At 39.7% G+C, this 14,581-nt stretch overlaps 1 protein-coding gene across 2 annotated transcripts in view; it reads right to left on the bottom strand.

Moving 5' to 3' along the window:
- LOC106884342 (uncharacterized) overlaps nucleotides 1-14,581 on the bottom strand; it is a 126,749-nt gene that overhangs the window by 84,020 nt on the left and 28,148 nt on the right. For both annotated transcript variants that reach the window (XM_052972813.2, XM_089362653.1), the window contains exons 4-5: nucleotides 13,846-13,989; nucleotides 6,974-7,141 (exon numbers count right to left, since the gene is read on the bottom strand). In XM_052972813.2, the coding sequence (XP_052828773.2) occupies nucleotides 6,974-7,141; nucleotides 13,846-13,989 (312 nt within the window). The remainder of the gene's footprint in view (nucleotides 1-6,973; nucleotides 7,142-13,845; nucleotides 13,990-14,581) is intronic.

Here is a 14,581-nt window from a genome sequence, read left to right as displayed (position 1 = left end):
ATGTGGTGCGCCTTGTCTAACCCCACTAGACCCGGTCTGTTATGCTCTAGTACCTGATCTGTTTGGATTGGGAAATCCCAGAGGATTTTGCTAGTCTCCGACTCTATCACTCTCTGTGGTTTGTGCTCATACCACGTCTTGCCTCTGTCTAGCCCTCACTTTTTGTACATTTTCCAATGTAGCACTTTCGCTACCTGTGCTTGTTGCTTCAAATTGTAGTGGTTTTGGGCAAGTTTAGGATATTCGTTCGTGATATGGGCAATGGTTTCATCCATTCTATTGCAGATGCGGCACAGCGAAGACAATTGCTCATTCCTAAGGTTGACCCTCCTGTTCGTGGCCAAACCTTAGTCTTACGCTGCCAACATAGTGCTCTCGGTCTCACGCACGTTTTAGGGTTCCTTTCATCAGCCAATCTCATCTATTCTCCCAACAACTTCTGTTGTGGCTACTTAGAATTGATTGCTTAAAATTTGTGTGTAATTCTTCATGTCCTTGTACTTCTTCCTTTGCTTTCCCTTTTTTCTCTGCTCTCAATACTCTTTCGTTCCTAACTGTCACTGGCAAAGTTTTCTTATTTTGGGCTAGGTATCTCATTAAAATCTCGAGTTCGATACGCTCGCACTCTTCCACACTTATCAGTCCCCTTCCTCCATTTGCTCTCTTTATATATAAGCGGTCAGTGTCTGTACGTGGATGATGGGCTCCATGCATCGTTAGGAGCTTTCTTGACTTCCTGTCCATCTCCTTTAGCTCTTCCCCTGTCCACTTCTGGATGCCAGCATCATACCGAACAACTGCGACTGCGCGCAATTCTATTGCCAAAACTAATGTTTCTGGCATTCAGCTTTGACGCCAATACTTTTCTCACTCGCTGCAGGTACTCCCTTTTTGTCTCTTCCTCCATATCGTGGTGTTTGATTCCATCTGCCTCAAGTATTCCCCTTGAGTTTGACTTGCCTCCATCATTCAACCATTTGGCAACAATATGCCATCTGTCCTGGCAGGTTTTCCTCGTCTCATCACCATCGTAACTCATTTTGAGAGTTCAAACTCCATCTTAATATCATTGGAGAAAATCTGCACAGACTGGACAAGGCTGTCCAGTTCTGCCTCAGGTCGTCCAAGAATAGCAAGTAGTTCAGTTTACCCTTACTACTTCCCAGATCATGTCCCAACTTTGTTTTCTGTAGTATTTCACTCAAAGGGATCATTTCCAGTGCGAATATAAGTGGGGGGACACTGTCCCCCTGGAAAATTCCTCTCTTGATTTTCACCTCTCCTAATACTTGCTCCCTTGCTATCAATTCCGTTCTCCAGCATTTCATGCTATTCCATATAAGGTTTCTCATATTTTCTGCTACTCAATATATTTCCGTTGTTCTAATTATCCAGGAGTGTAGTATCATATCGTATGCTTTGCGATAGTCAATCCATGCCATGTTCTAGTTTGTATGCCTTCTCATGCAGTTCCTGATAAATAGATTATCAATTAAGAGCTGATCCTTCGTTCCCCGGCTCCTTCCTCGGCACCCTTTCTGTTCAAAGGGTAACAGCCCACTTTTTTGCAAGTATCTTTATAGTTCACCAGTCAAAGCATCTGACGTAAGTTTCCACATTAGCGGAAGGCATGTTAGATGCAACATTTCCCTTTTCAGGATCTTTGGCACATAACAACGTCTTTCCCTTTGTTATCCAGATTGGCACTGCGCCTTCCTGCAAGCACTCATCTAGCTGTTGTGCTATCCTTTCATGGAGCCCTCTCAGCTTCTTCGTCCAATAACCTTGGACCCCATCCGGTCCGGGGCTCTTCCAATTTGGGAATTTTGTTAACTGTTTTTTTTTATCATTTCTGTAGTTATCTTTTGTCTTCTTGGACTTCTATGTTTCTTAACCTATCTTGGATTTCATACAGCCATTCCGCTTTATCATTATGCTCTACAGGTTGGTCCTAGATCCTTCTCCAGAATGCTTTGCTTTCCTCTGCATCTGGTATCATTGTTACGTGTATGTGCCCATCTAGTTTCTGAAACAGTTTCTTCTTATTTGCTTCAAACAATCTGTTTTGCCTGAACATTTGTTTTTCTATTGTCATATCTTTCCAATTTTGCTTGATTGCTACTAAGCTTTGTTTCAATTCATCCAATATAACATAATAACGTTTATCTCTTATTCTATATCTTCTTTCCAGCATTATTCTTATACTTTCATTCAGCAATTCCCTCTTCTCAGTCGATCAACTTGTCCTAAATGTCTTTTTAACTTCATTTCTCACAAATTCGTCTTCGCCAGTATGGTTCTTTACGTTCTGTTTGTTCTTTTCTTTTGTATCCAACTCTATCTGCAGCAAACATAACAGCAGCCCAAATAATCTCGAATACAAGCAATCTCATGATGACGACCGGACCTGCGCTGTTCAACCACGGGGCACCTGGTGGGCGAAAGGCTTTCACCTTTGGTTCCAGCCTCACTATCACCATTATTTGATACATTTGATATTAGACATTTTCACTCAACACTATTTTAAGGTTAACCACCAACCGGTATTTTTATCGAGTAGTAAGGTTTTCAACCAAGAATGCAAAGCTCTTACTACCCCTAAGTTGGGCCTGTTCCCTTCGCATTTCTGTGTGTTGGGGACTATGATTGTGATTCTCACTAGGAGACAGGTGAGCGTCAGTTGGTCACGTATCTTCATCCAAATATTGCTCCGCAAGCATGAAACCGTTGGACACTGACAGGTTGTCACCACTGTGACTAAGGAGTCCTATCTACCTCAGTTTTAAATCAGAGAGTTTCATCTCATAGACAGACTGTCAACCAAGGCTCAAGAGTTCTGTCTGCCTGTTTTTGGATTGGCCATTGACTCTTCTGAGTTCTCTTATATTTTTATTCCTTCTAAAGGCTACAATAGGCGGCTGAGGAAATATTTATTTGAAACGAGGATGTTTCCGCAACATGCTGATAACTTTCAAGCAATACATTTGAGATGCCAGCGAAATTTCGGCGCCAGTTAATCACTTCAGTAATTTTTCCTTTTTTTTTCTGTCTTTTTCTTTTCGCCTGTTATAAAATTGAAACTTAAAGACCGATGATGTCATTCCATCAGCGTGTGAACGCTGGTTGCTCTCGTTCATATTTTAGATTTTAGATTTGAATTTCTATAATTTTGAATTTTTATCACTTTTCATTTTGAACTCGACAGAAACAGGCTTGTGGTCGAAATATCGTTCAACCAATAAAATATCTATTGCATTCGTATCGCGCTCTTTGTCTAGTTTTTTATTATTATTATTATTATTATTATTATTATTATTGTTGTTGTTGTTGTTGTTGTTGTTGTTAAGGCGGTGAGCTGACAGAATCGTTAACACACCGGGCGAAATCGTTCGCGGTATTTCGCCCGTCGCTACGTTCTGAGTTCAAATTCCACCGAGGTCGACTTAACCTTCCATCTTTTTGGGGTCGATAAATTAAGTACCAGTCAAGTACTGGAGTCGATGTGATCGACTATCCCCCTTCCCTAAAATTCCAGGCCTTGTGCCTTCAGTAGAAAAGATCATTATTATTATTATCAGGGCGACGAGTTGGTAGAATCGTTAGCACGCAATGCAAGACGCTTAGCGACATTTCTGTCCGCCTTTACATTCTGAGTTCAAATTCCGCTGAGGTTGACTTTGTCTTTCATCGTTTCGAGGTTGATAAAATAAGTACCAACTGAGCACTGGGATCGATGTAATCGACTTACCCACTCCACCGAAATTGCTGACCTTGTGCCAGAATTTGAAATCAATTTTTTGATTTTTCTGGCAAGTACAGGAGACAATCGCGTACACGTTTCGTAGTGTTTTTATCGTACTCGCTGAAATAGTGATGTGACAATCATTACGTAAATATGGAAGATTGTAGACATTTTGGTATAGTTAAATATTTTTAGAGAAGAACTTTTTACTTCATGAAATAGCAATTATTAAATTAGTGTTGACATTTTGGTTTCACATTTTGGCACAAGGCCAACAATATTGGGGAGGGGATAAGTCGATTGCGTGGATCCCCAGTACTCAACTGGTACTTACTTTATCGACCATGAAAGATCCATTCCGGCGGAATTTGAATTCAGAATGTAGCGACAGACGAAATACTGTTAAGCACTTTTTCTGGTGTGCTAACGAGTCTACCAGCTCGCCGCCTTATAGATTAAAGTTAACATGTAGGGAGAATATAAAAAAAAATTAAAGATTAATAAAACTAACTAGAACATTGTATAAAAAATATTTGAATTTAGTTGCAGTGTAGCACAAAAATTAGCCAACTGTATTGATTCAGACGAATTGCCATGGAAGGAATCTATATATGGGCGCTCAATGGACTAGAAATAACAGCCAATTCACCTTTATTATCTTTAAAAAAGAGTTCATGAGATTTTACTTTATATCTATAAAAGATACAAGATGAGGTGGTCATGACTGTAACACATTTGGTTATGGTATTATTCAAGCAAGACTGACCGGAGACTAAACACCAAGAGCAATTAGAACACTGATAAAGCATCATGCATGATCGTCATAAAAGGTTAATAATAAAGTCTGTATAGGGCTACGAGCTGGCAGAACCGTTAGAACGCTGGGCAAAATACTTATCGGCATTTCGTCTGTCTTCATGTTCTGAGTTCAAAGCAAATTAAATAAAATTTGGGATTTTGCGGAGGGTCAAAGCTGGTAACAAATACTACTGGACCAACTGTTTTGTCGAAGACGTATCTTGTGAATTGCTCGAAATACGGAGTAGAAAAAAACAGCCGACAACAGATATCAGAAGAAAAAAAAACTGGGTCGTCAAGGCTGGAACGCCTTAGATCATAGTTTTGGTTGATCAGCGTTGGATTGTGGCTCCACAAACGACAGCAACCACAACAGAATTAGCAACAACAACAATAACAGCAACAGCAACAATAGCAGCAGCAACAACAGCTGCAATAATAACATTAGCAACAACAACAGCAGTAGCATCAACGACAATAATAACAGAAACAACAGCAACAACAACGTTAACAACGACTGCAACAATAACTTCAACAACAACAGCAGCGGTAGCAGCAGCGGTAGCAACAGCAGCAGCAGCAGCAGCAACGTTCCAGTTTTACTATGTTCTCCCAAAGCAAGCACTGCGACGCTAGCAGAAAGTACAATGTCACCGCTGCCTTACAACACTTTTTCCTATTTCTAATTGTAGGCCTACGCTTATAGTTTATTTTTATTCTTTCGTTTTAGTTCTTAATCTTTCTCTTTCTCTTTCATAAAGTTAAATTGAACCACAAAGTGGTAAAATAAATGATTTAATGAAGGGAAGCAAAAGAGCATAAAACAGTATATAAATTGCATAAATCAAGGTAATGTTTAAAAAAGTTTGTTAGTCCGACTCATGGTCCCAGACAAAATGGAAAGGGCGTTATAGTCAATACAATTACAGCTCTTTCAAACCGTTGCGAACAAATACTTCGTTACACTGGACTGAGTGATCCTTAAAAATTCGATCTTTGATTGATCAACGCAGTAATTTCGATGAAGTACGTTTAACCAGCTTCTTTTTGTGTTTATTGGATAGTTGGCAATTGAGGCTCTCGTAACGTTTTTTTATGCTGGTGAAATAATCTATTTGAAGAGATTCAGAGACGTATCTGAGAAATTCACTTCGATTGCTTGATGTCTAATGCTATCAAAGCCACACAAACTAAAAACCAAAGACCTTTGAGAAATTCATGACCCTCCTATCAATATATTTTCTCTCAATATAAGTCGTGTGGTTTAGAAGCTCGCTTTGTAACCTCGTGGTTTCGAGTTCAGTGTAACTGTGCGGCACCTTAGGCAAATGTCTTCTACTATAGCTCCCCACCACTACCACCACCTGACCAGCGCCTTCTGAGTGACTTCGATAGACGGAAACTGTGAAAGCATGTCGTATATATGTGTGTTTGTGTGTGGGTGGGTCTTTGTCCCACACCACCTCTGAACAACCTGTGTTGGTTTCTTTATGTTCCCGTAACTTAGTAGTTCAGTAATGGAGATCTATAGCATAAATACCAGACTCAAAGGCGGCGAGCTGGCAGAAACGTTAGCACGCCGGGCGAAATGCTTAGAGGTATTTCGTCTGCCGTTATGTTCTGAGTTCAAATTCCGCCGAGGTCGACTTTGCCTTTCATCCTTTCGGGGTCGATAAATTAAGTACCAGTTACGCACTGGGGTCGATGTAATCGACTTAATCCCTTTGTTTGTCCTTGTTTGCCTCCTCTATGTTTAGCCCCTTGTGGGCAATAAAGAAATAGGTATTTCGTCTGCCTTTACGTTCTGAGTTCAAATTCCGCCGAGGTCGACTTTGCCTTTCACCCTTTCGGGGTCGATTAATTAATTACCAGTTTCGTATTGGGTCGATCTAATTGACTGACCTCCTCCCCAAAAATTTCCGGCCTTGAGCCTAGAGTAAGAATAACAATAATAATAAATAAATACCAGACTTTAAAATAAGTACAGTGGTCGAATTGTTCGACTAAAGCCCTTCAAAGCAGCGTTCTACCATGGTTGCAGTCCAATGACTCATGAAAATATAGTCCAATGTCCCCGTCTTGTTGTTCAACCCTAGATCAGTCACTGATCGAGCTGAACTTTGATAATATTATCAAATACCCCTATCTGATTATAGAGGTATTTATCAAAAAGGAGTATTTGATCGAATATAAAATTTCCCCTTTTTAAAATTTAAAATAGGGGTATTTTTCAATTTGAGTATCTCTTTTGGGTTTCTTTATCTAATATATCCTTTTTCCCATTTAATACGATATGGTACGATTTAAAGAAATTTTGGCTCCCAATTTTAGTCAAGCTTTGTCATAAGATTTTGGAGAGTGTAATGTTGTAAAGTAGTCAAATTACTGAAATATTCATACAAATCGTTAGCGAAAACGAATTGGTTTACTTACCATAGAAAGAGCGCATACCGTAAACAATCAACGTGAAATATGCATTGTTAGCTGATATCATCAACTTGTGGCCTACAACTTCATCGGCACACTTAACATCGTTGGTTTCGGGTTGTGTTGTTGCACACATATATTCTTTGTTTTCGTCGTTGTTGTAAACTGATATATCTGCCAAGTAAACAACAACAACAATAATAATGGCTTCAAATTTTGGTACAAGGCCAGCAATTTTAAGGGAGGAAGTAACTCAATGATAATCCTTTCTACTAAATTGATCAGGGCCCGCACTCATGCCAGATTATTTATCTATTCTTTCTATGATGTAAAGTGGAGGTTGTGATGGCGCATGTCTGTGCATCACTAGTCTGAGAATAGACAATAAGTGCTAACCATATGGATAATACCTCGGGCAAAAATTTGAACTTGGCATTTAGCTGAGTTATGAACCTGAAATTATCAAAATCTCCCAAGCACCACCATTGTTCGTCCCCTTTCTTTGCAGCCCCGCCACATCTCATTTCACAGGACTGGAGATTCTCTCGTTCTGCTTCCAGTTGCCGTAGACATGTGCTAAGAGGCTCCCGAACACGTCTGGGACATGAAAATAAAGTTTGCAGGACAGACCATCCAGCATCAGTGACTTCTCACTCGTGCAGCCAGCCATCACTTCCCGTATTTCACTAGCTCCAACCGTATTCCGCAAAACTTCTCATCCACACCCGAGATCCGCAACAAGTCGTCGAGGTAGTGATAAAGTCCATCCTCGTCTCCAATCACCGCCTTCCCCAAGCAGGTATTCTAAGTGCTTCTGGAAAGCTGCGCTCATCTTGTTCCAGGTATCACCATTCCCGATCTGGCAAAGACCGAATCGTGGCTTTGTTGTCACATAGCACCCCTGCAATCCGGACCCATGAACGGACAGAAATCTCTGTCATTATTTCCATACTACACCTTATCTATATATATAAAAATGAGAATGTGTGTCTGTCTGTCTGTCTGTCTGTGTGAATCCCTAAAACTCGAGAACTACGCAACCAATTTCATTCAAATTTTACAGATGCCTTACTTAGGGTTCCAGTTGTGTTTTAGTCAAAAAACATTTTAACTTCTTGCAGAGTTCGAGCCCACAGCAACATAATATCTCCTCCACTATTTAAGTATTACGTGTCAAAAGTGAAACAAAAACACTCATGTCAAATACTTTCACTTTAAAAATGAAACTATTCCACTAACTGAAACAATCACATTTCGATACTGTAATGACAGATACTTTCAGAGAGAGAGAGAAAGAGAGAAAGAGAGAAAGAGAGAAAGAGAGAGAGAGAGAGAGATGTATATGTATACATATAGATGTATATGTACACGTTATTCCACTAACTGAAACAATCACATTTCGATACTTTCAGAGAGAGAGAGAAAGAGAGAAAGAGAGAGAAAGAGATGTATATGTATACATATACATGTATATGTACACGTATATGCATAGATATATATATATAGATATAGATCTATATGCATACATGTATATGTATACACACGTGTAGATGTATATATATATAGATGTACATGTAATATGTACACATATATACATATATATACATGCATACAGATATCTATACATATATACACCCATCACACACAAACACATGCACACAAACACACACATTAGTCATTTGTTTTCTTATCCAAAACTACGTCAAAAGTACTGAACGGATCTTTATGAAATTTGGAAATTATATTCTATGTATAACGGCCATAACTCCCATGAAAATTCATATATTTTTGATGTTGATGAAATTTTAACCCGAACATAACAGATGAGCATTATTTGTAATTCAACGGTACAACAGTGTAAGACTACCCTTTCAGATATACTTTCATTGTGATTTCTGCAATGTGGTGCATAAATTGTCAAGTAAATGAGACGCATCTTTGCCTCCACTGATTCACTTACAAAGTGTTGAGTAAAATTATTTCGTTGCAGACCTCCTTTGTGTCTTTTTATTATCACTACGACACACATAGTCCCCAGTTGGTAACATTGATTTCAAGGCCCTCCTAGATGAGAGACTGGCATTCCACTTAATGTCTATGTTCCATGCTGGCATGGATTGGAGAGTTATTAATGTAGAAATATGGTATCGTAGCTACTAACAGTTGAGGGTTGCGTAGTCTAGACGGCGTTTTTAGATTTCATTATTCTCTTTAACCCGGGAAAAGCCGGGTATTTCTGCTAGTCTGCTCTAATCTAATAGCCTTTTCAGGGCTAGCTTCCATCGATTGTTGATGATTGGCCCCGTCAACTCCCACTTAACTAGATCATTAACTCCGTTTCTGTAAACTTGACAAGCCGGAAAAGACACGTTCATTTTCTAGATCGACTATACAAATCACAAATCTATGGTCTGTACGATGCACCACTTTGAACTGTAAACCACCTGTACTGTACCTATTTGCTAGCCTACAGAATACTCTGTCTAGATAGAAGCTGGATAACCGGATGCTGTCCCTGTCCACACTGATACCTGTCAGATGCTAGGAAACGTTTGAGCAGGTTTGCGTGGTCATTGTACTCCTTTCACCAATTAGCTCGTCCCACAAAATCCAAACATGCATCCAATATGGCGTTCCAATCGCCCATGAAAAAAAGAACGGGATGTTCTGAAGAAAACTAATAGAGGCCTGGAGAAATCTTCTAGCTCCACCACTGTCGGGTGTAAACAGGTACTAATCTGAAGGCACCCCCTTTACTACTGTTCACATTCAGAACTTCTACCTTAGAGCTCAAATCTGGGAAGATCAGCTGTATCTCGATCCTTAATCCTTTCCGAAACAACAACACCATTCTCCCCACCCTGTTCCAGCTGGGCTCAGGGATCTCAAAGTCAGCATAAGTGGATGCCGAAGCACATACGTCGGAAATCCTTAGCTGGTGACCCGAGGTCATTGTGCAGGCACCCCTACTTCCAGGATAACCATACGCTACGTGCATTTATACAACCTACTTTTAAATCTGCCATGTTAGTAGAAAGGGAAAAAAGAAAAGATTGTCACTTGCCTTAATTTTCTTCTTCTCGTGGCATCTTGTTTACCAAATCCCTTTTCTGTGTGGGGTTCCTTAAGGGAAACCCTGAAGTACCCCGTTCAAGCTCGTGAGTTGAGGTTTCCATCATCATGTGGGAAACTCCCGCTTATTTCCAATACTTGGATGCCGTCCTCACGGGGACGGTCACATCTTCCGTAATTAGTTCGCTGCAATGTTCAGCGACATCTGCCCGGTGGTTAGAGAAATTAGCCACATATCGGAACCATTCTGCATCATACGTTTGATCTGTAAAAGCTATATCTTCTTATCTCTTCTGTGTGTGCTGACGCATGAACCGCTACTGCGGGCACTGGAGATATTGAGGAGGCATCTCAAGTGAACCAGGATGTGGAACATCTCTTTCGGCATACGCGGACGACATCACCGTAACAATATTGGATACCAAGCTCATCGTATGGATCGGCATCGCTCTAAGTAACTACGAGGTAGCAGAAATAAAGATCAACTAAAAATATTTGTGGACCTGCATCTCGGCACCTAGAGAGCATCGTAGGTCACTGGATGGACGGATTCATTAAATTGTTGGGGTACCTGGTTTGGTCCAGATTTCTACTACGAGAAGAGCTGCGACGAAAGGATGACTAGAGAGGCCAATCTCACCCAGAAATGGGCTAAGAGAAAGCTATTCTTGAAAGGACGGGCAGAGGCGGTGAAGGTTTACACCGCTTTTGTCATATATTACCGCCTGACCTCCATCTCTCCGGAATGGAGTGCCTTCACTTCCGCTCTCTATGTCCTACTAGTCAGGTGCTACATTTGTCGTCAGTAACCAGTGAGTGGAGAATTGGCTCACAGCCTTCTACCAGTTGGACAATGCAATCGGTAGAAGATCCATGTTAGCGTTCTATAGAGTGTTAGTGACAGTCAAGAGCGACGATGTTCTCGAGGAGTCTCTTGGTGTCGACAAAAATCAACAGGTTTATCTGTTCTGGAGGACGTTTGAGCCGGGCTACTGTATAATTTCCAGATATTCCTGGCCTGGTAATACTACAGGGGTTCATTGACGGTTCGAGATAAACTATCACTACAGAAGTGCTGACATTGTATTAGCTGTCATTGAAGAGAAATCCATAATGACTATGACTATCTGGTTGTTTTATCTGACCATATACCGCTAAGCGTAGAAGAGATTCAGCCTCTAAAGACGGAGTCAAAGCCTGATACTTTGAAGAAATCCATCTTATAATGAAGGTGGGCTCTGATCCAAGTTGATCACAGCGTCACCAAAACCTCTCTAAAGAATCGATGAAAAACGCAAAGCGCTTTGCTGACACCTTGGCCAAAAGAGTTATGCGCCAGAACTTATTATATTCCCCCATTCCTCAGCAGTGTCACCATTCCTCGGGATACAGGGCTGTAATACATCCGCTCTGCTGCCAAGAGCAAAGCTTGTCGGTCGACATTGAAACTATGCAATCCCCGCTTCATAAAACTATTATCACATTTCATATCTCGGCTAATGTTACTGACTTTTCGAAATGGGCTGCATTTTCCGTTGAGATTTGCGGTAGGCATTAAAGTCCATCACCGTCTCCATTCTGTTACCTCGAATAGTTGAGCAAAGCGTCGCTGAAAAACTTTATACTTTGAAATCAAGCGGCAGGCGTCCGTTCTGGTCCGCGAAAAACTGAAATGTAGTTTCTTTTGTTACCACGTGTTTCTGCCACCTCGAGCCTATCAGACAGTTTTTGTTCCTTCCAGTCTTAGAACATGTACCTTAGCTCTGACAACGAGACCTTCGTGTTCTACTTTGAAGAAACGGTCGAAGGCCAATATCACCGCCAACACGTCGGTTGCGGTGCATTTCCTAATCACTTTTTTCTAATTTATTCACTAACCCCGCCTATTTCTTTACTACAGTCTAACCATTCTATCTTGTGACGCTCTTCGGAGTGTCCCACTAACGAATGTTCACGATCTCACCAGTCTGCTACCGATTAACTAGAATTCTAATGCAGTGTCTATAGGCTTTATACACCGGAAACGATGTGTTCAGTTTCCAGTGTCTATCTAGATTGACATGCAAATCATAAATTTGTGATCTGCGTAGGCGATCGGTTGAAATTGTGGACATCTGACATTATCTTGTCTCCTATCCTATTTACATACGATTTGGACGATACAATACAGTTATTCTACATCTACATTGGCACATTCGGGAAATTCACTGGGCACCTGTCAGACACTTGCAAACATCTAATCAGGTTTATAAGGTTTTTATACTTCTATCAACTGGTCCCACACAGTCCCATTGTACGTCTAAGATGCTGTCCCAGTTGTTCATTGGTATTAAAGAACAGATGGTCTCCAAGAACACTTGCTGAAATTTTGATGCCACCTTTGTTTTTGTTACGCCTTTTTTACACGACCGATGCAGCGCCCTTACCACTATATTTTGTAATTTTGCCATTTATTTATCTTTCAGCTCCTTGTCTCCAATAAAGAAATTATTATTATTATTATTATTATTATTATTATTATTATCATCATCATTATTATTATTATTATTATTATTATTATTATTATTATTATTATTATTATTATTATTATTATTATTATTATTATTACTATTATTCCAACGCTCAAAAGACCTCGATTAAGGTTTGTTTGAGGATGATGAACAAAATACCCATGCTTCCAGAGGTGAATCATTCAAACCCCAAAGAATTCCTCTCAACACATAGCTATGATGCTCCCCCACTACTTCTCCTCATGATCAGTGATGCACATATTGTCAGCCACTAAGGGACATGCTCAACCAACTGGTTAAGATCAAACAACTGACAAGCAAATCTGTGGTATTGAGCAGAATATTTGCTGAACTAAGGTAACACCTATTTTTCGAGCACCTTCCGGAGTATTCGAGGGGTTCCAAGCAGTGCTGTTTTCTTCAAGTGCTCCACTCTTATTGCAGCCTCTATTTGTTCCACATACTTCTCGAGATTTTTGCTCACTGTTCCCAAAGCTCCGACAATTATTGGTATTACTGCTACCTTTTTCATCGACCACAACTGCTTAACTTCCCAAGCTAACCTGTCATATCTCTCGACTTTTCTTTCTTCCTTATCGCATACCTTGTTTCAGCTGGGCATGTTATATCTATGATCCAGCATAGTTTGTTTTCTTTCTCAATTAAGACTATGTCCAGCTTCCTATTCTCAATCTCAGTGTCGCACTGAATCATAAAATCCCATATGATCTTTGCATTTCTATTTTCAACAATGTCTTCAGGTTTGTGGTCGTACCAATTTTTTGCTCTGTCAAATTCATGCTTGTTGCAAATTATTATTATTAATGTTGTTGTTGTTGTTGCTGTTGTTGTTGTTGCTGTTGTTGTTACTGTTGTTGTTACTGTTGTTGTTGTGCTCTATCTATATAGTAATACAAAGAATTGATCTCCCCAACCTAATATTGTGAATGTTGCTCTTATAATCTAAATATTTCGTGTCAGAGCATTTAGATGGCGTAGTCATCGTTATTCTTGTTTCTAGCGTTTGTTGTTGGTCTTATGTTAAATATAATCAATCAGATCTATGACTGAAAGGTATTTGAAAATAGTTTATCTCGAAATTTTTTTTATAGCTAGTACATCCTTATGCAATGATTCCGTCTTTTCTTAACGTAACAGAATGTGATTTGAATAAAATGTGCTTGCTGCTTCATACAAATCGAGTAACCAATTAGAGGTTTCTTTGTTGAGTATGCATAATATAAGGTATTTTAGCAGATCGGAATTAGCATGAAAATGTTATGATAATTAACTTACCAACTGAAGCGTTACGTTGTTTAAACAACTGCGCCAATCTTTCGAAGGTGTTGAAATTCCGAAAGAGGTCTTCATTAACAGTCGTAATTCCAATAGAAAATACGTTATACATCTCATCGAAGTAAACTCTCGCTGGTTGTCCATCTGCAAAAGAATATATATATATATATATATATATATATATATATATATATATATATATATATATATATATATATATATATATATATATATATATATATATATATATATATATATATATATATATATATATATACATATATATATATAGGGAGAATTCACAAAAAAAAAACAAAAGACGAAGACATGTGGTATAGACAAGAAGATGTATCAGTTTAACATTCGGGAAGTGAAGAAGTCTGTTACGTTTCGAGCCTAAGCTCTTCCACAGAAAGGAACACAGAAAGAAACAAGGAGAGAAAATAAAGAATGTGTAGTGGCTAGCGATCTATCATGGCTTTCCTGTGTGACAGAAAGGTCACACAGGAGAACTAGGAAGAAGGGGAGATAATAAAGTAGTAGGGATCCTGAAACGAAGGTGCGCGTGTGTGTGCATAAGAGAGTATGTATGTGTGTGTGGAAGAGCGCTGGTGACCTTGACGTGTGCGTGTGTGTATGTGTAGGTGTGAGGATGTGGGGATGGGAAGTGGTCAGTGCTAGTATGTGCGAGGTGGTGCGACGTGATGTGATGTGTGGTTTTGTGGTGTATAGTGTA

This window comes from Octopus bimaculoides, chromosome 14, assembly GCF_046866305.1.
Source record: "Octopus bimaculoides isolate indiv1 chromosome 14, ASM4686630v1, whole genome shotgun sequence".
Classification (NCBI taxonomy): domain Eukaryota; kingdom Metazoa; phylum Mollusca; class Cephalopoda; order Octopoda; family Octopodidae; genus Octopus; species Octopus bimaculoides.
This window is presented reverse-complemented; position numbering and strand designations above follow the sequence as displayed.